Source organism: Sebastes umbrosus, chromosome 18 (genome assembly GCF_015220745.1).
Source record: "Sebastes umbrosus isolate fSebUmb1 chromosome 18, fSebUmb1.pri, whole genome shotgun sequence".
Lineage (NCBI taxonomy): Eukaryota > Metazoa > Chordata > Actinopteri > Perciformes > Sebastidae > Sebastes > Sebastes umbrosus.
The window spans coordinates 18,189,928-18,215,024 of record NC_051286.1 but is presented as its reverse complement, the minus strand read 5'-3'; the positions used below and the strand labels follow the sequence as shown (position 1 = coordinate 18,215,024).

General features: G+C 40.3%; 2 protein-coding genes across 4 annotated transcripts in view; both read left to right on the top strand.

The window, feature by feature from the left end:
- The first annotated feature begins 448 nt into the window (after positions 1-448).
- Positions 449-7,738, top strand: hsp90aa1.2 (heat shock protein 90, alpha (cytosolic), class A member 1, tandem duplicate 2). The gene is made up of 11 exons (XM_037751036.1): positions 449-633; positions 2,864-3,013; positions 3,660-4,026; positions 4,133-4,266; positions 4,359-4,691; positions 4,791-4,956; positions 5,101-5,291; positions 6,168-6,315; positions 6,404-6,672; positions 6,784-7,117; positions 7,264-7,738. The coding sequence occupies exons 2-11, from the start codon at positions 2,864-2,866 to the stop codon at positions 7,374-7,376; spliced, it is 2,205 nt and encodes a 734-aa protein (XP_037606964.1). The 5' UTR covers positions 449-633; the 3' UTR covers positions 7,377-7,738.
- Positions 7,739-9,833: 2,095 nt separating this feature from the next.
- ppp2r5cb (protein phosphatase 2, regulatory subunit B', gamma b) overlaps positions 9,834-25,097 on the top strand; it is a 33,213-nt gene continuing 17,949 nt past the window's right edge. The window contains exons 1-3 of one of the 3 annotated variants that reach the window (XM_037750622.1): positions 9,834-9,987; positions 10,500-10,559; positions 13,661-13,823. In XM_037750622.1, the coding sequence (XP_037606550.1) occupies positions 9,961-9,987; positions 10,500-10,559; positions 13,661-13,823 (250 nt within the window). In that variant the 5' untranslated portion in view covers positions 9,834-9,960. Of the gene's footprint in view, positions 9,988-10,499; positions 10,560-13,657; positions 13,824-22,201; positions 22,418-25,097 lie in introns of those variants that run through there. The other 2 variants (XM_037750621.1, XM_037750623.1) reach the window with 2 other exon arrangements.

Here is a 25,097-nt window from a genome sequence, read left to right as displayed (position 1 = left end):
AAATATTTGCAATAAAAACAATAAATACAAGAATAAAAACAAGACGAGATAAAAAAAATAAAAGGAATAAATAGAATAAAGTGCAAAGAGTATTACACATTGCAAATTACATTCCAGGAATGTACCTAATTGCAAACACGGACAACCATTATATGGTTAGTGCAAAATAACTTTACATTCAAAGTAAATAAAACTTGTATTAGGCTGTGACATGAACTGACATAATACAAGTAACTCTCGTCATCAACTTTTATTTTAATAGATGTTCTGGAATTTTCAGTGAACACCTCATGGTTCATCCTAGTACTCCTACTTCCGCCCGCCCTCAATCCTCTCCTTTTAGTCCCGCCTCCTCCACCCAAATATGGACAGAGTTGTGTGCACACGTCATGATTGACAGCCCACTGGGCCTGTCAGCGGCCACCACCGGAGCTGTAAGCGAGGAAGCTTCCAGATGGTTCTGGAAGCTTCAGGTCGGGATATTCTCGAACACTCGGAGAGGATAGAAAAGCTGCACACAGCTGACCTGTCTGTCAGCAGCATCTACACACTGTATCTCTCTACTAGTGTCTACGACTGCTACCACCTCCACACAGCTCACACCGGAGAGGTTTCACTACACGGAGGACCAAGGTAAATGAATGACATGTTTTATTTAATGATAATTTAATGATTAACCGTTTTCCATCGACAATAATGTTAAAATGACATGCCTTGGATGCAAAATATGGTGATGACTATGAGTCAATGTAGTTCATGTACATGGTGTTATAATCAGCTTATGACAATACTATAATCTGTGATTTGCTTTTATATTTTTTACATGGAGATTTGTAACTTTTTTCCAACATTATCTTGACAACCATCCCGCCCACATTTATTACCTTTGCATCCCTCAAAGGTGGCTGACAGCAGCAGCCACATGGACCACATGATGTGGTGCACTTGTTAGGCAGGACTTATGATAAGCAGGAGGCAGAATTTAATGCAATTAAATCAGATCTCCTGAGCTGAGATTTTAACATTGCAAACTCAGTGAAGTACAGAGGAGATCATTCCATCCACAAGTACTGTTACCTTTGCAGATGGTTTAAGAGGAGGAGCTTTCCATTCTTATGGAAACTGCTAGAGAGTCCTGTTTGCATCTTGGTACCTTCTAGAAAGGTGCAATTCACCCGGTAAACCGGTAGGTGGAGTCTTACTGTTTTACTGATATGTAATCCTTTAGCCACGCGCTCCTCTCTCTCTGATCAACCAATAATCAAGCCTATCAATCAATTTGCAGTAAGATAAGATAAGATAAGATATTCCTTTATTAGTCCCGCAGTGGGGACATTTGCAGTGTACAGCAGCAAAGGGGATAGTGCAAAAAACAAGATGCATCAACTAACACAGTAAAAAAAGAGAAACAAAGTGTAACAAAATATGAACCATTTAAATAGAAGGAAGTGTAAAAATAGGAGCAGTATATACAGTATTGACAATAAACAGAGTATTAACAAAATTGCACAAGTGGAAAATGATATTGCACAGTGAGAATGAATGAATAATTCAGTTTTTATGTCAAATCTCTTTTTTTTCCGTACAGATATTACTAAGATGGATAGTTGGCAGTAGTGTTAACAGTGGTGTGTTTGGTTATCATTCAGAAACCCCACTTCAACCCACTACAACTACCCTCTACACCAGTTCTTGGTCCCTTCCCAGTCCTCATCCCACCGACCTACCCAGGAGTTTCATTCACACACATAGATACCAGGACAGGGAGAAGTAGAAGGGAGAACCTCTGACCCAAAAAAACAAAACAATAACAATAAACCATAATGATAATTTTAAAAATCTGCTGAGTACAATTAACTTTCTACAATTTCCAGTTTTTATTATATTTGCAGAAATAAAATGTATATTATGTAACTTGTGTAAAGACAGAAGCAGTTGGATCTGGTCTCATTTGCTAAAGATGGATTAAAGGCAGGTGGGGCACTGAGCAGAGCTGGACAGTCTGTTACACCACCTGCCTGCACCATCGATACATGCTTATCATACTGATGCATACCTCACTGTTATTTCGGATTACTTAAGTCAGTGTTTTTTGATCATTTATTTATTAATTTATTTGACAGGGACAATACATGTAGGCATTTTTACACTCTATTAAAGTGCAACCGATGTAATGTATATAGGACTTCTAGCCGTTGCTAATTTGCAGACTTTGTCCCTGGTTAGACTTTTTAGAAAAAATATTAAAATCCATAATACCACATCATACATAAACTCACATAATACAACACCATACATTACAACCAATTTACATAAGTATGTTCCCAATCGGAAATCAGTGACCACAGGCTTGGTTTAGTTTCAGCCAGTGTTTCACCTTTTCATTAAACTAAATTACACGTTAAAATGAATGGCACTGACAGGTGATGGACAATATTGATGGATACTCATAAACATAATTGTCATGTAATAAATAGTGTTGACTCTATTATTGTAAGATGTAACTAACCCGAGGGGGATTGGCAGTGCTTGGTGTAGGTGTGACAGCGTAGTGACTCACTGTGCTGCAGCGGATCCTCAGGCAAACAAACCTGCACACATGTCCGTAACATGCCTGGATAACTGCAAAAAAATAGATAGGAGTAAGTAAAAATATAAAAGTGTCTGACATTACACCTTGTGGCAATGCATCCAGTTTGCTAATCTAATTAAGATAATTGTGTAGGCTTTTGTGCACTGTGCTTTAGGGAGACAAATGGTGCCAGTTTATAGGACATACAATTCATTTTGTGTGTGTGTGCATGTGTTATCCATGATATATACATATATCATCTAAAAATATTCATGTGTCCCCTCTGTTTAGATGCCTGAATTACACGACCAACCAATGGAGGAGGAGGTTGAGACGTTTGCATTCCAGGCTGAGATCGCTCAGCTGATGTCCCTGATCATCAACACTTTCTATTCCAACAAAGAGATCTTCCTTAGGGAGCTTATCTCCAACTCCTCAGATGTAAGTTGTTGTCATAGTATTAGGCTAAAGCTGTTTTAATCTCATGTTGTGTCAAAATTTGTTTATTGAAGTGGTTTTAAGTTTAAGTATTGTAATAAGCTGTGGCTATTAGGGCTTTCCCGAATACCATTTTTTGGGCTTCACAGCTTCGGTGAGAAATATTCGAGTGTATTCGAAGCTTCGAAGCTGGTGCAGCGCGGATCAGCAGGCTGACATGTTCTTCTGTCTGTCTGTCTCCATCTTCCCCGTTTCCGTACTCGGGACAGTGCTGCTGCTGCTGCGCTACTGTACACACACACACACCTCTACACACAAAAAACAGCCATATCCGTCTGAAATTAACAAATAATAATTAATGTTGAATATGAATAATAAATACTCTTGTATTATACTTATTTCATGGGCTATTTTGGGAGTTATATATTATTATTACATACTTATAATAAAAAAAAAACAAGAAAGCATTCGAATACTGATTTGGAGGTTGATTACCATGGCAACGGTCGAAGCTTCGAAGCATTCGGGTCAGCCCTAGTGGCTGTAACACATAGTAATATGCTAATAATCAAAGAATTGACAAATCCTCCATCATTTAAACGGGAGTTTTTCTGTCAGCTTTTCATTAATGGCTTTTTCTCCCCTCCAGGCCCTGGACAAAATTCGCTATGAGAGTCTCACTGACCCCTCCAAGCTGGATGATGGCAAGGAGCTCAAAATCGAAGTTATTCCCAACAAAGAGGAGCGCACCCTAACCTTGATTGACACGGGCATCGGCATGACCAAGGCCGACCTGATCAACAATCTGGGCACAATAGCCAAGTCCGGCACCAAGGCTTTCATGGAGGCTCTGCAGGCTGGAGCCGACATCTCCATGATCGGTCAGTTTGGCGTGGGCTTCTACTCTGCCTACCTCGTAGCTGAGAGGGTCACGGTCATAACCAAGCACAACGATGACGAGCAGTACGCCTGGGAATCCTCTGCCGGAGGCTCATTCACAGTTAAAGTGGACACCTGTAAGTAATATAAAGGCCATTACGCTGTTGCTCTTTAACAATTTGGTTCTATTGATAAAGGGGTACCTATCTGTAACTTTCATTGACCCATCTTTTCCCCACATAGCTGAGCCAATGGGGCGTGGTACCAAGGTGATCCTGCACTTGAAAGAAGACCAGATAGAGTATATTGAGGAGCGAAGAGTCAAAGAGATTGTGAAAAAGCACTCACAGTTCATTGGCTATCCCATCACGCTCTTTGTAAGTACTCATTTAAGTTGTTTAATGAATGAATCAGTTAATAAAGTAATCCCAAAAACCATGACCAGTGACTGAGTTCTATTTTTATGCAGGTCGAGAAAGAGCGCGACAAGGAGGTGAGTGACGACGAGGCAGAGGAGGAGGAGGAGAAGGAGAAAGACAAGGATGAAGACGAAGACAAGGACGAGGACAAGCCCGAGATCGAGGACGTCGGGTCAGATGAGGAGCACGACCACGACCACGACCACAAGTGTTCAGACAAAAAGAAGAAGAAGAAGAAGATCAGGGAGAAGTACATTGACCAGGAGGAGCTGAACAAGACCAAACCTCTGTGGACCCGAAACCCAGACGACATCACTAATGAGGAGTATGGAGAGTTCTACAAGAGTCTTACCAACGACTGGGAAGACCACCTGGCTGTCAAGGTAGGTCTCTTAATGATGTCTTGTCCATATCGGACATATTTTAATGTAAGTAATATGATCAAATTTGAAAACTGATCTAGTCAACCTTCTTTCTTGCAGCACTTTTCAGTAGAGGGTCAGCTGGAATTCCGCGCCCTGCTCTTTGTGCCTCGTCGCGCTCCCTTCGACCTCTTTGAGAACAAGAAGAAGAAGAACAACATCAAGCTGTACGTGCGCAGGGTCTTCATCATGGACAACTGCGATGAGCTCATCCCCGAGTACCTCAGTGAGTATTAACCCAAATGGGAAATTAATAGCGTATACAATTAGTTAATAAATCAAAAAATCAGATTATATATTTCAAATAACAAATGTCATCGTATACATTTTAATATATTGCTGATCAGGTTCTCTTTTTCCATCCTCTTAGATTTCATCAAGGGTGTGGTGGACTCTGAGGATCTGCCCCTGAACATCTCCAGAGAGATGCTGCAGCAGAGCAAGATCCTGAAAGTCATCCGCAAGAACCTCGTCAAGAAGTGCCTGGAACTCTTCACCGAGCTCGCCGAGGACCATGACAACTACAAAAAGTACTACGAGCAGTTCTCCAAGAACATCAAGGTTAGTGTCCTCACCTTTGCACCGCGCGAGCTGCGTGTGTTTTGGCAGCCACCTTGTGCTAAATCCTTGGATACTTTGATATTGTCATCACAAATCCTGCCAAATAGTAATCTGAATTTTCATTTCTTATGTTTTCTGGAAGTGAAAAAAACTTAACAAGAATCTGTGGAACTGTAGTTAATGATTACGGGTTGTTCCGCTGACCTTTTACACAGGAGCCATCTGTCTGATCCTTTGGCCATATTGTCCTAATGAAAAGCTGCTTTGGGTCTTGTTTGGTGCTCCTTACTGCCATCTTCTGTTTAAATGGAGGCACTCTGGTTTATCAATGGTTACACCTCGGCAACCAATATCAGTGTTTTTTCATGTTTAACACTGATATAGTTGTTGTGATTAGGGCTGCGTATTGGCAAGAATCTGGCGATAAGATACGTATCATGATACAGGGGTTACGATTCAATATATTGTGATGCAGTAAGCAAGGTGATATATTTCTTTTTTCTTTTTTTTTTATCTAATTTTAGGAAAACTGTCATATAAAGAACACACCAAAAGTTTACTTTTTTATGCAGTCAGAACAGTGGGATCTGCATTTATCACAGTAACTGTAACATCCAACATCATAGCGCTACTTTTAGAGGGCACATACACTGAGAGGGTGCATCTCTTTGCAAACTAAATAAAATACTAAGTGTTAATCTTTGCATGTAAACTATTAATTAAAAATGTATACTGTGTTTTTGAGAATTGATACAGTATCACAAAACATAATATCCCGATATTAATTTGTTTTCCATATTTTATTACACCACTAGTTGTGATGCAACTTTGTTTTCAACTGCACTTTACTGACATTTAATTTTATTCATCTTTCAGCTTGGAATCCACGAGGATTCTCAAAACAAAAAGAGGCTGTCTGAGCTGCTGCGATACTACACCTCAGCTTCTGGAGACGAGGTGGTTTCCCTGAAGGACTATGTCACGCGTATGAAGGACAACCAGAAACACATCTACTACATCACCGGTGATGATGCTCTTCACCCATAAACCGTTCATGTGAATTAAAAATGACATGAACTGAGTAAATGAATGTGATGTTACATATATTTCAGGTGAGACCAAAGACCAGGTGGCTAACTCTGCCTTCGTGGAGCGCCTTCGCAAAGCCGGCCTTGAAGTTATCTACATGACCGAGCCCATCGATGAGTACTGTGTCCAGCAGCTGAAAGAGTTCGAGGGCAAAAACCTGGTTTCAGTGACCAAGGAGGGCCTGGAGCTGCCTGAGGATGAGGACGAGAAGAAGAAGCAGGAGGAGAAGAAGACGCAGTTTGAGAGCTTGTGCAAGATAATGAAGGATATCTTGGAGAAGAAGGTGGAGAAGGTGAGAAGATTAATAAATTAAACAACCCATGAGGTGTTGTATAACTTAATATTATCCAATGTTGTGCAATTAAGGCAGAAAATTGTGTTAATTGTTGTTTAACCTCCACAGGTCACAGTCTCCAACCGCCTGGTCACTTCCCCCTGCTGCATCGTCACCAGCACTTACGGCTGGACGGCCAACATGGAGAGGATCATGAAGGCCCAGGCTCTGAGGGACAACTCCACCATGGGCTATATGGCTGCTAAAAAGCACCTTGAGATCAACCCCGACCACCCCATTGTGGAGACCCTGAGGCAGAAGGCAGAGGCTGACAAGAATGACAAGTCTGTGAAGGACCTTGTCATCCTGCTCTTTGAGACGGCCCTGCTCTCTTCAGGATTTACCTTGGATGAACCCCAGACCCACTCCAATCGCATCTACAGAATGATCAAGCTGGGTCTTGGTGAGCATCAGTGTTTATTGACGCAATGTATATAGCTTTCGTGACATTTGTATCGATGGTTCTTGCACATTTATGAACTATAAATTATTCTAGTGAAATTATTTTAAATAAACCTGACTCATAATGTTCCTACTTCCTTTTTTTAGGTATTGATGAAGACGATCTGACACCAGAAGAACCCATCTCTGTTCCCACTGAGGACATGCCCCCTCTTGAAGGGGACGATGAAGACACATCAAGGATGGAGGAGGTGGACTAGGCCGGTTTCTGCTGCCTTGTTAGCGTTCAGAAGTAGTGTTACATAAAATTTAAAGTTTAATGTTGTAAATGAGCCTGGAGTGGCTCTCCCCTCAACCCCCTTTTTGACCAAATTCTTTAAAACCTTTATTTCCCCTTACATTGACCATATGCAGCTCAGATTCATTCCTTTTTAGAGACTTGTTTTTTAAGTTGTCACTTTTTGTAACTTGAGTTTTATCAATGCTTTTTTTTTTTTTGTATTTATTGACATTCCAATGTTCTTTGTGTGTTCTTACTTTAACTGTAAATATTATCAAAATTGGTACGGTTATTTGAAACGGGTGGGACCCATAAATAAAGGTTTACCATGTTAACAAGTTATATTTTGTTCATTCTTACAGATTTTTTGTTGTGAAGACAACAATTTGTAAAGGTACAGGAAGTTACAGCTAATGACATATGAAATATGTATAAATTCAGTTCAATCATTTAAACCACAGATGAGTGAAATTAGCATTGTGTGTATGAACATAACTCACATATGATGTAGCCAGAGCTGTCTTCCACAGCAACTGATATGTGTTGCCATTAAGTCTCGACCTCCCTTACTGTCACATTGCAAAATGTCTGAATTAATAACATAAACAGATATCAGGTGCTGAAATAAAATTAGTGGAAGAAATAAAAATAAGGGAAAAACAAAATACAAAAAATTGTGTGTCCTCAAGTCGTTGGGTAAAATGACCAGGATGGGGACACTTGCAGTGCGGTGTAAAATAGGGCATGACCTCAGGGGTGACTCCACATATGGCTAGCATAGGACAGGGTTGCAAAAGCATATTCAAGAACATGAACGGTGATTGATTAATATCACAATAATGATCATTTATTTCAGACTGTAGCCATAGTGACATTGATTTTTCTTTGTAGCTTTTGTGACATGGATCTTGCCACAAAAAAAAAGGAACCGAATCAAAATAAGAAACTCCTGAAGAGGAGGAATTGATTCTTTCAAGGACATTGCCTCACAGTCGACCACTCCATCATCCTAATAGGACAGCAGCAGCAGCAGCAGACATTTTGGCTTGTCACAGCAGCAGGAAGAGCACAGGTGTTACTAATAACACTAATGATGGCTCTGCTCTACTCCAGTGCCCCAGTCAGCCATGACAGTGAGACAGTGAGCCAGCATGCACACTTGAGGAATTCAGACATAATTTATGTGGTTATTTACACCCGTGCTTTTTCCTACTCTGACACGTCAACATATCTTAAATGAAAAGGGCCTATTACAGAGGCGGGGGCATATTAACCTATTGGCAGAGACAAAAAAATAAATATTGGATTTTTTGGGGGGGTAAATTGGGATTGATTAATACAATTCAGGGGAAAAGTAGACATTGTAAGAGACTGTAAAATACCAGTAGATAGCAGTAATACGAGACTAAGGATGCCAGCATTATGGTTTCACCAATTTGTATATATATATATATATATATGTGTGTATATATATATATATATATATATATATATTTTAGAAAACTGTGTGGCATAAGGATGTTTACCAGCCAGAGGAAAATAGAAGTTAGGGAAAAAGGGAAATAGTTTATTGCCACAGTAAAGTTAGTAGATTAGGTAAACATACTTTAGAAGAATTGTGAGAGATATTCAGTTAAGGACTAAGAACACGCTCACACTTAATATGAAAGTCACAATATGTACAGAAAATATCATCTATAAAATGTTGACATATTCAAATTGTTGGTTTTGTGCAGTCCAACAGTCCAATGTATTCAGTTTGGGATAGAAGACTGAGATAACCAGCCTATATTAACATATAAGAAGCCTGGACCAGAGAGCATTTTTGTTGAAAAAAATGGAAGTAATTAAATCAAATTTAATAATAGATAGATAGATAGATAGATAGATAGATAGTAACTTTATTGATCCCGAGGGAAATTCAAGTTTCCAGCATCACAGTTCCATGGTGCAAAACATGTTAGTAAAAAGGCAGTGAAAAAGTTAGTAGTGCAAAGTACAAAGTACACAAAAATATACCACATATATAAAAATACAAGGAGATGAAGAAAACTGTTAAAACTGAATATAGTGCAGGGTAACAGCTGTGATACACGACTATTAAAAAAGTGAGTATAGTGCAGAAGAGACTGTTAAAAATGAGTATAGTGCAGGGTAACTCCAGTTGCTTAGTCTATGAAAGTGCACTGTGTGCATTATTATCTGTCCTGCAGACCGTTCTAATTTCTATATTTTACATACTTTTTTCTGATTGGGCATTCACAAAATACAATTTACATAGCTAAGAGCAAGTGAGTAACAAGTTTTATGCCAGTATGATGAATGAAGCCTGCTGTCTCATGTGTTGTAATACCTACCTATCACCGACAGGGGGCTCCTCCCTCCCACTGCCCCGCAGTGCTCAGCGCGTCACTCTGATGACGTCGCAGTCAGCTGACAAGACAGCAGCCAATCACAAGGCGAGGACGGGCTGAACCGTTTACTTGCTCTGAGAGTTGTCAAGGTTTCTGGTTGTGGAGGATCCGAGAGAGGAGCACGAAGGGCGGCTACGGTTCTACTACAATATGCCGAATAAAACCAAGAAAGACAAGGTGAGTGCGAGAATGTAATTGAAAGAAAGCTATGACAGTTGAAGATAAAGTTTTAATGAAGTGTATTTCAGCGCATTTTATTTATAAACTTACCTTAAAACAAGACATTTTAATATAGTTAGCGAGCTATCAGCGCAGTGTCCCAGTGACGTCAGCTAGCAGCAGCAGCTAGCCGCTACTCTGCCAGCATGTGCTGCCTTTATTCAAATAAAGAGCTGTGAGGTGTGAGAGAGTATCCTTTGAATGCATATCCTTTTGACAAATATGTGTGTTAAGTAAGCCTTTGTATCTTTATCTGAATGCCTGGGTCGGTGTGCCTCTGTAGTAACGTTAGCCGGCTAGCAGCAGACTTGTATTCAAACAGGAGGAGTGTGAGACTGGGTGTGTGTGGGAAGGCATGCTATATTTAGCTGGGATTTTTTTTTGCATGGCGGCATTCACTGATAGACTGCACACCGATGTTGTCAACCTAACTGTGTCGTATTTGCTAATGTCAAACCTTTTCTTTTCAGGAGTCCCCGAAGTCTGGTAAAGGTGGCAAGAGTGGAGGACAAGAGAACTCAGAGCATGAGGTAACATCAGGTTAACTCTACTAGAACACTTCCTGGAGTAGGACAGTAGGACGTTGTCTTAAGATAAGATAAGATATTCCTTTATTAGTCCCGCAGTGGGGACATTTGCAGTGTATAGCAGCAAAGGGGATAGTGCAAAAAGTGCACAAGATGCATCAGCTAACACAGTAAAAAAAAGAGCTAAACAAAGTATAACAAAATATGAACCATTAAAATAGAAGGAAGTATAAAAATAGGAGCAGTATATACAGTATTGACCATAAACAGACTATTAACAAAATTGCACAAGTGGAAAATTATATTGCACAGTGAGAATGAATGAATGAATGAATGAATGAATGAAATTCCACCTGAAAATATCAGGTTATTGTCAGTTTTTTGGTGTGTAAGTGGTCTACTGGGAGCAGTGCTGGTTGTGGAGTCAAGTTCAAACGCAGTCTGAAAATGGGCGGCATCATTATCAATGACAATGAATCAAAAGAATCCCACCCCCTGCATTATCAGTGTCCTTTGCAGTGATTCTGTCATTGGCAGGACTTGGTTGTATCTGGATTATGGTTGCCCCCCCTCCTGACTCATGCTGCTGTTTGTTGATAATCTATTGCCCTAATAATCATGTAGATGACATCAGTTTAGGACACCAGCCAATCAGTTGAGTTCACCAAGGTTCTCGGCTACTTGGACTGTTTACTTGTCATAGTATGCTCAGTATTAATATACTTGAAATCCATTCTAATATCTCTACCATGTACAATTACTGATCATTTGCAATATGCACGTTATGTCATGTTGAAGGTAGTGTTGTAAATGCGTGCCTTTGTGCATGTCTTCCAAACTACTTTATTAGCCACCCATAATCCAGGGGACAGAGAAAATTACTTTATACTAAAATAATCTGAATTAAGATAGCTAGATGATCAGGTCATTAAGTTCAGCTAGCAGCAGTATCTATCACCTATTGGGATCATATTGTCATTACCTTTATATGACACTTTCAGCATAACATGAGGCTATCAATATTCTATAGACTAAAAGGTCCTTTTCATACTTGTATGTCCATTGGCTACAAAAGAAATCAGTGTTTAATGTGGCAAGGATACTAGTTTCTAATCAACAAATGTGAACTATTACACTGGCAAAAAGGACTGGTCATCTTTATTTCTCCAAAACGGAAAGGAGAACATTCTACAGGATTGGTGCCTCAGAAATGTCCACAGAAGTGAATCATTCGACTCCTCAAAAGTTATAATATAACATTGCGAAAATGGCAATACGATGTGACTAGCCATTGACCTTTTTTGCTTGCATCTGGATTGGGTCACATCTGGAAAAGCCAAAAGGGGTAGCTTTAGCCCACATTACAAACTGTTAAAAATTGTGTCGGTCCTGCAATAGCATAGTCATCTGGTGTGAATCATTATGTCACAGTATTGCACTGCATGGTCCTGTGCTGTATTTGTAAAATAGTACGAGGGCATCAAATGGGACCAGGTGCCCAGTATGGTTTCAAACACTATTCTCATGATTTTTTCCAAGATAAAATGCATCTGTTAAACTCAAACAAAGAACAGATTTAAGTCCGACTTCTTCCATGACGTCTGCAATCACCATATATAAACATCACCGAGCCATTGTGGAAAGATTTCAACTTCTTTCATTCTTCAAAGAACTGGAGGCTTTTCTTTTTCACGGCAAGTGAAATCCTTCATGCACTCTTTTTCAGGGCTGGTTTGACAGCTGACATCTGTTTGTGCAGCAAAATGTCCTCCTCTTTACTACCCATTTAATATTCATATTGTTAGGGCTGTTGACCACCTGTTCGTATTTTTAGTGGCTGAGTGTAACACACAGTCCAGTTTGCTGTAATATAAAAATGCTCACATGAGGCTTAAAGAAGTTACCTGCTCCCTATATTGACAGCATTCTTAAGACAAAACTGTGCATATTTAATTTACTTTTTATGTCACTTTAATATATTACCCAAAACATATATTTTCTATTTGTCTTATTGCCAATTAGTTATGAAGAATTTAGATATATGATCCTCTATCAAGCTTCTGAATTCTTCCTTTCTCAGCCTCCTAGTCATCTCTTGCTGGTTAATAGCAACCAATAGCAGCGAGCAGGTTTGCTGTTGTGTCAACAGCCATGCGGCAGATCTACCGCTGCCCCAACCTTGAGTGAAATTGAAATTGCTGGGCTGCAAGCTGTTGTTGTTACCCCCGCCCCTCCCTTTTGTCTCATATACTTGGTAACCAGAAGTGTTTGAGACTAAAGGGAATGTTTACAACATATAGGAAGGCTTCATTTAACAATCATATCAGCGAGGAAGTACATTAAATAGCATTAAATTAGAAAATCCTAGATGACAGATGTTTCTACTTTAGCTTAATGAACTTACAAGTAGAAGAGTTAATTCCTATCGTTGTATTAATATGTAATCTATTTCCTAGTAGAGGCCAGCTCAGCATTATTTCCCACTTTACTAGACAGCTTGCTAGTGGCCCAGCTCTTAAGCTCCTGTCTTGTAGCGCTGCAGACTGTGGCCAACTTTAGCTGGGTCTTAACTGAATTTAATAATTCCCCCGTGACTCAGACTGACACAGCTCCACAGCTGCATCTGGTGAAGTAAGCTCCCTGTGCCATCAGGTGTGTGTTGATGAATGGATCCCAGCAGGCAGGTGGGACCAGCTGTGAAAAACTTGCCATCAGGATTATATCCAGCCCTATTAACCCTCTGTGTTTTCTAAGTCTTCTGAGACACAGCTGGGTGGGTTGGTGAGTGGATGAAAAAGCAATAATGGTTTGCTTTTTCCATGTGAACGTGAAGCGTCCCCAGATAAATGTACTGTTATAGTGTCTGTACATTGGGTGAAGTGTGGTTTATGACCTCAGTTACATAATGCAAGACACTGTCTTGTTAAGTAAATGGTGACGCACTTTATATAATTAAAATGTCCAGTCTAGTGTATGGCACCAAGTCACACAGTTTTATCAGATTCCTAAAGAGGTAGTTGCACTCTCTTTCACCCTCTGTACTCCACATGTGCTTGCGCTACCTCGGTGTCACTAATGTGGGTTTTTTCCTCTTGTTTCAGCAGAGCTCTAACAGGAAGGCGAGCAATAATGTTCCTCCCACCACTCAGCTGCTAAAGGGGAAGCAGCCAGGTTCCCAGACACCTGTCAAAAAGGACAAGAGGCAGAGCTCCTCTCGTTTCAGCTTGAGCAACAACAGGGAGCTGCAGAAACTGCCTGCTTTCAAAGGTATTTACTGGTACAATCACTAAATCCTGTCATCCAATCACATAATTAACCAACTACCCAGTGCTCTAGGTTTTGGAGTTGTTTGACGTACACACATACAAGAGCATTTAATACTGTTTCCAGGCTGGAAGATTTTGCACTTGGTTGTGGAGTTGTTGACAATTTGCCTTTTTGTGGGCAAAAATAATGAGTTTAAAATGTTTTTCAAGCCTGAATACAATACTTGAGAAATCACCCAGAAGCCATACATAGAGCAGAATTTTCCTTAAGGCAGGTTGGGTAAGAAATCCCTGTAATCTTGACAGATAAGTGTAGGCCTCGCAGACGTGCATACTTACAAGCACACACTCCGTTATTTTCTTTCCACGCTGAAACATCCATGAACATCCCCTGCTGCATCACCCTCATTGTAATACCAAGCTGAGCATGACATTACGCAATACATGGAAACAAACAGAGGACGTACATGGCATGGACTTTGCGCTGGATTTAACCCAAGCGTCTATATTTAGTGGTAATCCAGAGATAAAGCTTTAATTCCATGGTCCTTGTGTTTCAGGATGTTGCCAGTGACCAGCACTGTCTGCCAGGCATACTAGTATTCCTTCTCTCTTCCTCCCCTTGTGGAGGAGAAATTGGCAGATTTTTGTGGATGTATATATTGACATTTAATGTAATGTCTAAACTCAGTGCCAGCATAGCACCAGATGGAAAAGCAAAGAGTGGGCACTGCCGTTAGGCCGCTGGGCATACTATCTATGTACTGTCTGTGTGTGCATGCATGAATACACGCAACAATATTGTCCGCTGCCTTCTACCAGCACACTAATTATATAACCTGGCAATGTACTGAAAACAAAAGCCTATAAATCTATAGTAGGTTATAAAGTTTGCGTGCAAATAAACTTTTTTAAAGAAACATATTTTGCATATGCTAGTGGAAATAAGACTGACAGCAAGAGAGTGAGTTACTCTGTGGGAGGCAATAAATAGTCCTATGTCTGGGAATTATAGAAAACTCAGAAAATATGGAGGAAAAAACAATCCCTGGCAGTGGTGTCATCGAAAAAAAAGTTATAACCCTTTTAGTAGCAACGGAAATATCCCCTGATGACTATACATATTAATAAGCAAAATAAAGTTTGGACATTGGAGGTTTTGCCTGGCAGTTTAATAGAGGGAGAATTATACATCTCCCCTCAAAGACGGGTTTACAGTTAATACGGCAATGAAAAGTCTATGTAATTAAACTGAATTGTCGGGCTGTGTAATTAATCAAATTTCATTTACAATTACAGCTTCCAACGATAACACATAATCAACATAAAGATTATTGTGCCACATTCCATTTCGCAATGACGCTCTTGTTTTGTCTTGTGTTATAAATCCAGAGCACCCCTTCCCTTTACAGCTGTGCGCTTTTGCCCCGCTCGGCGGGTCAGGGACGGCTGCTCAGTGTGGGAGGATCCCTTCGTGGGAACTCTCGCCGGGCGTATTGGTGGTGCGCCACGACCAGCTCTAGGTCGGCTCAGAAAGGCCCGAAGTGACGGTGGCGCTTTATAGCACCCCTCGCCCGGACCTCACCGCTTAGTGCTCGCTGTGCCCTCTCTCCCTGCGGGGAGGGACGTAGCTCCCTGCTCCCGGCGCGACTGTCTAACGGGACAGAATGTCCTCAGTGCAGCGATGATTATTTTTGCTGTGTCATCACCATTCATAACTATACAACCAATGTGTTTATGATTAAATTGTTTCCTAGAACACAATTTTCTTCATATATCTAGCCTCTTAATTTTGCTCTCAAAGTGCACCAGATTGATTAATTTAACTTTAAAATGTAGGCTACAAAATCTTCTTTTTAAATGCATGATGTTTCCAAAGTCAGTGACTAATCGTGTTAAATAATCCTCATCTCAATATTGACCATAATAAAAATAATAATAATAATCGATTATGATATTTGCCGTAATCGAGCAGACCTATTGAATTGTTTTGAATTTAATCTCACTGTTTAATACGGTGAGCGAGTCTGTTGAGGAAAACACAGCATGTTGTTTGCAGTCTAACAGCGTTACTATATGTGAATTGGAAATGATTACATGAATGTCAGAACTTAAGATGCAACAACTCCCCATTTAGGGATGCACAATTAATCCAAATTTTATTGAAATCGCAATATGGCGGCCTTCTGCAATTTTCAAATCGCAGGAGGCGCAATATTTGTTAAGGGCGAATGTGGATCAAAATACCATCTTTAATTAAATATTGTGGTGCTGTAGAGATGTCCTGACCTACACATCATATTCTACAGACTTGAGAAAACATCTTTGTTTGGTACAGATCCCTGCAAAAATCACAACATAATAATTTTAATGTTTTTCAATGAAAATTAGACTAATGATGTAAAAATTATCATTCCCTCAAATATTGCAAATCATATCGCAATTTCAATATCAGTCAAAATAATCGCTATAATAATAATTTTTCTAAATCGTGCAGCCCTATCCCTATTTAAAGAGAGGAGTTGTCCTATGAGTTATAGACCTAAGATACCACCTGAGAAAACTGACTTTTCTCAAGACATACTTTGGTGTTAGCCACTAAAATAAAGGCCTTGATATATTATTTATTCCTCAGAAAAGAGTGCCTTTGTTTTATTTTTCCTCCTCACTCTTAAAGTCAGAATACCCTACTTGCAGTGAGCACATCGCTACAACACACTAAAGCAAAGGCAGCATTCCTCTCCAGAGAGAATTTACAAATGTTATTTCTCTCTTTGGGAGACTTGGCTAATAGTACAAAGTGGAGTTACTATCTGTGACTAAAGGCAACAGCTTCTTTTGTGTTATTGTGTGCCATTTGTTTCAGTCTTTTGTGTGAGATTAGAATTAATGGACACACAATGGAGTTGATTTCTACCATAAAATATTCCTGTATCTTTATCTTGTTTTTTTCCATTACCCTTGTGCTGTGTCAAGAAACCATTAAGCATAACTTAATTTCTGATAAAGGCTGCTCTCTTCCCACACCCCAGTGGGAGCTTTGATAACATTCTGCAAAACATTATCCCACAGTGGCCCGGTAGATGTTATCACTTAGTCCTGTCCAAACAGGCTCCTCGCTCGGCCTGTTTTCATTCCAAGCATGTTCACCACCTCCTGATGGAAACACATGTCCGAGAGCCTGTCCTGCAGAGCCACAAGGTTGAGGAGAGACTGGAAACCCTGACCAGCAGGCTTTTCCCATGAACTCGCCTCAAACCCAAGACTGTTTGTTGTGACTCTAAAGTACATTTTAGCCAGCATTTGCGTTCAATAGCGAAGCAGTTTAAAAATGTTTCCTGTTGAAGACATGTTATGGTGAGCTTATTTTATAAGGCCCAAAAAAAATCAAGAAATGTGTTTTGGATTAATGCCTTTCCTGCAGCTTGTAAACAGGAGATACATGCTTTCAATGTGCCTGTTTATTTCTCTCGTTTCAAGTGTAATCATACTTGCCAAAAAGCACAGAACAACAACAGTTGCTGCCTCTGTATGTGTTCTCTTTTACAGCAGGCGCTTTCCTGTGTGAAGCATCTGTCTCGTAGGGTTTGTCGCCATCTGCTGGTTAGTCAGATATTTGAGTTGCTATCATGTAACTGGAACAAACACTTCAATTGTCAGGATGTAATATAACCTACCCCTGATTGCTCAGCCATGCAAAACAAACAAAACCACTGAATCTAATCAATGAATTTTAGTGGTTTTGCAGATAAAGACACATTGTTTGTTAAAGTTTAACATGCCAAGCAACATAAGTTATATGATAGGGAACAAATTATGTTTTAGTGCAATGGTATATTTACTTTTAAGTCTTTGTGTAAACTAGAATAATTGTTTAATCCATGTACTGGGTATATAATATTGTGCATCTAGTTTGCAAATCTCCTCCTTTTTATTAATGTTTTTGAATATTATGAAGAGGACACAGTAAGGATTATTTTTCTAGGATTGTTTTAAGATTACTCGGTGTAATTTGAAAAGTACAGACAGAGTACTTTAGTATAGGAAGATGAGGCTGTCGCTTGTTATAGCATAAGTGATGGGAATGTGACACATTTCCTGTATTCTACCAAAATATGCAGCTGTCTTCAGCCGTTGACCTATTCCAGACATGTTCCAAGGAAAGAGAGACATGAAAACATAGTTTCTAAAGTAGTTTTCATCTGAAGGAATACTGAAGGAAGCAATCCCCATGTAACATCAGTTACTACAGGAGTTACATCACGTACTATTGAAACAGTGTCTGCAATATTGGTTGCTTTAGACCATGATTGTACTATAGTGTTCGCTTATGTGTCACCTACACGTGTTAGTCAATGTTAAGCAGAGTTATGTTAATCCCTTCTTCGTAAAGTTCTCTGTATGTGTTTTTATTTTAAACAATATTATCTTGTTTTGTTTTTAACAGCCAGGTTAAAATGTGGAAACTTTTTTTAACATTGTGGGCAGATACTTAAAAGCAGGATGCAAAAGGGCAAGGCAGGTTTGAGGGAATGGTTTCCTTTACCGCTCCTGCAGGTGGTATAGGAAAAGACTCCCACACCTCATGAGAGAGACTTCCTTTTTCAAACATCTCACATGAAAAAACAAAAAAACATAACTCACTAGTTGTGATCAGCTGTTGAAGCTCTAAATGGTTTGGCAAATGAAATAATATTTAATCGAAAAGCGTCTCCTCTCCCATGCAAACACATTATCTGCTTGACCTACCGGGGAAAGTACAGTACGTTACCGAGCCATTATACAACTGTCAGTTTAAAATTGCTGAGATCAATAGCATCACACCCAATCTGACATCATAGCATCCTAACAATTTTTTGTCTAATGTCGAGTTTATAATGGAATTTGCAAACAATAGTTTTGTGAGCAATATTTATCACTATGGGTCTGTATAGTTAGATGGTCTGTAATCCACAACAGGCTGCAATATTTTAAAACTGTAATTCATATTTCACAGAAAGACAGGCAGATTTAATTTACACATACATACAGACAGGCAAACCCAGTCGCCGTCAAATACAGCCAACAAAGTAAATGCTCAACATTTGGATATGATTATGATATAATGTTCCTCAGTTGTGTAACACAGTTTTAGTGGCAGAATTTATGGTGATTTCTATTGAGTGTATTCATCTTCGTCATCCGCCCACAGGTGTTCCCACTTAGCACTGTACAACATTATGATTGCCTGTGTCCCAAAATAATACCGTCTAAATCTGAGCTGTTCCTCCCTTCATATTTTATTCAGTCTTTTTGTGAAAGTAATACAGAGCAGCCATAATGAACACGACCTCTCTAATTGAGTGGGTGAGAATTGATCTAGGATACTGACAGAGCTGTGTTTCTATCATTGGAAGCTGCTTACGGGGAACGTTTAAGTTCAGCTACTGTTCAGCTGTGTCGATAGGTCTGTTTCTCCAAAATAGATTTGAGCCTTGAGGGTTTATTACAGAGAACCGTGACATTGGAGATCAGCAGATCTGTAAATGAACCACTCAACTGTGGCTGACCTGCTGCTATCAATGATGGATTTAGAACACGCTCTCCATCCCATCCAGGACCAGACCCATGATGCCTCACAAGTTCACTCTCTTGCCACTGCCATGAATAGCACAGACACAGCTCAAGCTCAAGCTCAAGCTCATGAATGCATGTGCCAAATGAGCGTTCGGTGTGTGTTTGTAACAAGTGGGCGTGTTTAGCGTTGTCTTGGTCAGAACAACAGATCTTCTGATGGGAGGTTGCCTCATGACTAGGGAACAGAATGGCAAGAAAGAGCCCTTTATACACTCAGACTAGACCCTGCTGCTGAAATACCCCGCTATTGTATATATTAGAAACAGCTAGACTATATGTTAGAGGTCTGTAGCACTGCTAAATTGTGTTTGGAGACTAGATCATTATGCCGGGGATGTATTCATTCCCATTTCCTTACAATGTAGCATAGTTTAAAACATTCAAGGTTTCTGACATTGCCCACGAACATAGATGGCTGAGATTACGGTTTCTAGCCAGTGTAGCAAAAGTAAACGTCAGTCAAACCAAAATTCTGGGAAAGTTTAAATATGGAGAAAAATCATCAACAAATCAATGATCCTGGGTTATAGCAGAAGCTTGCTATCAAATTAAATAGCATGGAAGTTTTCCTTGCAAGCACTAGCCACCCTATACATAATGTTTTGTCAAATCAGCTGTTAACTGAACACTCAGAGCTCATTCATTTTTACTTTACCTGAACTTTAATTGAAAGTGCTGCACAAAATACATAAGTGACAACTCGTGTCAGGATCATCCAGTTGTACGAAATTAAGTTGCGACTGTAACAATCTTTGAGAAAGAAGAAACTTTTATATCCAGCACTCGGCAGTCAAACACACGATAACACTAAAACAACACTGCTCAGCAGGAGATGGGAACCTATAGTAGCAGGCGCAAACAGACCATAGACCATCCGGTGCTCTAGCCTAATATGACATACCGGCAATGAACCACCCCAACACCTCTCCAAAGCAGAAGTACAGACGCACAGGGAGGAGCTGCAACACACTATTATGTGTTAAAACCGCATGTGCTCTCTGAAAACACAGGATATAATGCATTTTTGCACACTGTAGACATAGTGGGTCTTTGACCTAAAAACACTCTGCTTTGATTTTAAAACTGTAAAAGTTCCCCAACTATATTTACGTAAAGTGTATTTTTTTTTTTATCTAAACCAAAGTTTACAGCTACATCAGCAAAAGAAACATTATTAGCTACAAATAATGATTTAGTAGAATACTTTTTTGGCATGTAAAAACACAGATATGAATTAGACTTTCTACATGTAACAAAGTATAACTTGACTTCATTTGTCCTGGCATATTACACAGAAATAGTAAAAGGAGAAAAACCGAGCATACATGTTTATTCATTCATTTGCAACCTTCTATAATCTTGACTTAATCATTCATCTTAATCATTGACAATCCAAGAGGAGTAAAAAGTAATGCTCAAACCAATTTTAAGTATGTAAATGTCTTTAGACAAGTACATTGTGATACCTTGTACTTCACCAAAGGGAAATACACTAAGGTTAGTGTGCTATACACAAGCTTTACATTTTAAATAGGACAGGAAATTACTTTATTCTTGGTAGTTTCTCACATGCTATTTTTCATTGAATGCCTTTTTCAAAATGATGAAACATTACCAAATTACAAATTTGATATAATGAATAATATATGTTGTCCTACTCAAAAATGCAAAGAACACCCCCTGCATTGTGTTGTTTTGCAGGATGTTCGTCAAATCAATCATCATGTTTATATGCGCGCTACAATCCTCGCAGCATGATGGCACACACAGACAGTACACATGGGGATTGCTGCTGATAGCATATGTCATGATAGTGCAATGGGTTCATGCACACTATGACTCAACCTTTCTACCTAATAGGGTGCCATGGTTACAGGATTATATCATTACAGGTCTGATATAGAGAAGAATGTTTGTGTATGTGAAAGGCTTGTTTAATTGCACTTAGTATTGTGAGAAAGATTTCACTGTCTGCGTCTACTGTAGATTTGCCCTTTCCCTGCACAGCTTTACAGTGCAGGGTTTTTGTCCCCGGAGCTGCTGAGACAGACAGAGTGCTGCTCTCTGCTTATGCACATCCTGTGTTGCTCGCATTGAGACTTCCTGCCTTCCTGTTTCTCTGTCACATACACCTGGGCTCAGGCTGTGCTCCTGGAGAGCCATCTGTCATGCAAAACCTCACACATGCACACAAAGACGGCACATGCATAAAGAGGGGCTTAATATCTGACAAACAGTGTTAGACAGTCTTTTGTCTTATAGTTGATGTTACATCTTGTAGCTGTTATATATGGAAAGAAATCATGCCTAAACTTGCCCTGTGGCATGCATGCTTAACGCTTGTTGTTTCCTGTTTTATTTTCAGTGTTTTGAGCTTTTTGGCATTGGACTTATTGTAATTTGTTATGTCAGTTGCGGTTTGTTGGTGGGAGTTAGGCTGTGAATGAGAAATGAGTCATTTAACCCCTCCTCTGACTCTTACAAAACAGCCTACATGTTGGATAGGAATGTGTATTTCCTGGCCTTATTCTTGTATTTCAATAACAAAATGGGCTAAACTGATGGCAGATCTGCAGTTTGCGCTTTAAAACTCTTGACAGATGTAGCTGCCCTCGCTCCAATCACAGTAACAGTCCCACCCCTTCCCCCTCAGTCCACCAGCCAATCCCTTCCCTCATGTTTATTTATACTGACAGCCAGCCCATGTGATTGCAGCCAGCCAACCGGACAGCTGCAGTGGGGGATGACATCACTAACTAGCTGGTTCCCTCCAGCAGCAGGGGAGCTTCATTTTCTGCTCCGAGTGTTCGTGCTAAAATGGAGGCTGGCTCCTCGCCTTAGCCCGGGCTGCCCTCCTCTCCCCTGTCTCCTGCCTCCGCTCACTGATGTTGGCATGCACTAGAACCGCCAGTGGGATGGTTCTGGATGCACCGAGCTCCAATGGGCCTTTCCAGCCTGTGGCCCTCATGCATTTTAGAGGTGAGAATAGGAAATCTGCTGTTCTGTGTTTGTGTGTTTCAAGGGGAGATGGAGCAGAATGTTTTAGCAGCTGCTAATTTGGATTTTGTAGAAGAAAATAATTGTGTCAGATGACTTTTTTAAAAGTTGCTGCAAGAGATTAAGAGCCTTTATCCCCTTGTTGTTGGTGGCACGAGTGTTTTTGGAAGAGGAAGCGGGGGATTGTGTTTGTATGTCAATGAGGAAGGTGTTTTGCCAAGACATTGCATAGCTTAGCTCGAGTCAGGGAGGGAGGGCGAGAGAGTGAGAAGGAGTGCTAGTTTAGCAGTCTCCCATCCCCCATCAAGACTGCTGATGTCACAGGAAGTGAGGTCAAAACTTGTTATCAGCGTGTGCGTCTGTATTGTATTGTGTATGAGTATCTGGTGTCGGCTGAAACACGTGCAAGTTGAAATGCTCTGCTTGTTGTTGCTGAATCCCTAGTGGGATTCTGAGTTGCTGTCTAACCAGACAAGCGTGAATCTGGGACTTACAGCCAGTGTTGATCATGGAAAATAGAAACTGACTCTAGGTCAAAGTTAAGAGATACTGTGGATACGTTTTTTTTTAGTTTAACAAATTCAAGGCAAATGTTTGTTCATATATTATTTTCTTAGCAATCAGCCTTTCTCCACAAAATGTGACCGTGTACATTTCACATGCAAACTATCAATGCACACACCCATCGGCGAGATGTTATTAGTGTAATGTTGTAACTTGCATCGGTGTTAAAGGAACAAATGTGTTACATTTTGGGTGATCTATTTGCAGAAATTAAATATAATATTCATAACCATCTTTTCATTAGTGTATGATCACCTGAACGGACAAACCAAACACTGGCTCTAGCGAGAGACTTTAGTGTTTTTATGTTACCTGAAGGCCACCGTAGTTCTCAGACACGCTTGTGAAACTGCGGTAACATGAGCTGCAGAGTGCAAAACTGCGGTATCGTCAGCCGCCGTCTGACTTCCGTTGCTCCTATGCCTAGTTCACACTACACTTTAGCCCTGATTTTCCGCTCCCCGATTTAAGAACCAGATCAAATACAAATTGGCGCTGGCTCGCCGCTTGCGTCATGTGTGAACTGTTCAAAGACGCCAGCCGCGAGGCTCCCCGATGCCTCGCCGACACATTCCAGATATCTAGCATGCTAAATATCTGGACCTGTCGGGGACTCCGGCCATGAGCTACAACCAATGAGAACGCAAGACCCAGTTGAGGGGAAACCTGGGGGAGGAGGGGTCACCTGTAACAATAGGAACTTACTGTATGTGTTGCATTTGCAACACGAGGCGAAGTTGTTGTTGCACCTAGAGGAATAAATAGTAAAGAACAGGATCATTTTGGCTATTTTGTGAACACGTGCCAACAACAACATCAACAATGTGTCTTGCGTATGGTATCACGTCATTTACCGTGTATTTCTCGCGTGTTTTCGTGACAAAATGTAGTTTCGAGACCTCATCAGGGATTCCTCCCGGTGAAAGATCTTCTAGTGTGTGACCTCCTGTCGCCGGTGAGTCATGTAGTGCGAAAACCACACAGACTTGAAGACTCCCGATTACAAGACAATGAGTTGTGTAGTATGAACAGTGCTGAGATCTGATGACTTTGAAAGTCGTGTAGTGTGAACTTAGCATTAAGTAGTGTTATTATGATAAGGCGTTACCAGGGTTTTGCACTCGCCGACTCACGTTACCGCAGTCTTGGAAAGGGACGAGTGAGCGGAGGGGTACTCAGTTGGTTGCGATCTGCAACCTCACCACTAGATACCACCAAATCCTACACACTACCTTTTTCAATGGCCTCAAGATGTGTAAAAGGAAGATAATTGTAGACACATAATAGCCACATGCTTCTGCATTGGTTGGTCTATGTCTGCATTGACATAGAATATGTGCAACATATTTGCGACTGGTAGTTTACTAATCGGTTCATTAAATATTCACATATTCAGTCGACATTGTGGGATTTGAGATATGTACTTGAGAGCAATTTGTGTCCATGCCTGGTTTCCTGTGAGCACGCTGGGGCCTTTAGATGAGTAAAGGTTAGTTGCCCATCCATGCAGAGAGACCCGTGTGTGAAGTCTGCAGCTGCACAGCATGTCTCTTAATATTTTAGGCCTGTTCAGAAACCCTAGTGCTGTTGTGTAACAGGAGCTGCTGGACCTCTTGGCACTCAGGGGTTGATGAGATGAGGTGGTTATAGGTGGACCCATGTTCCAGCTCGTTAGTAACAGGCACCGACCTTTCAGGTACTGATGAATTAAACCTAAAATCACTTGTTAAACTCTAATCACGAGCAGATGGTCCACATTAAACTTAACGACTTCTAAAACACGTAGCTGCCAAGGTGATGATTTAGGGGTGTCCTAGTTAAAGGGCCACTTTTGCATAGATTTTTATGTTTTGTTCTTGTATTTAGATCAATATGAAGAGATTTGTTTGCACTTTGACATTAATTTCATGTCTTTTCCTGTTCAGTGTCAAAGATGTACTGTATGTTTTTTTAGGTATTGTATCTGCGGGGGAGTTGTACAGTAACAGGCACAAAAAGTGGTTGCAAGTTTCCCCCAGAAAAGTTATATTAGTGGCAGCAGCGTCACAGTTTAAAATTGCGGCTTGTTGGAAAGGAAGCCAGGACAAAAGAATATACT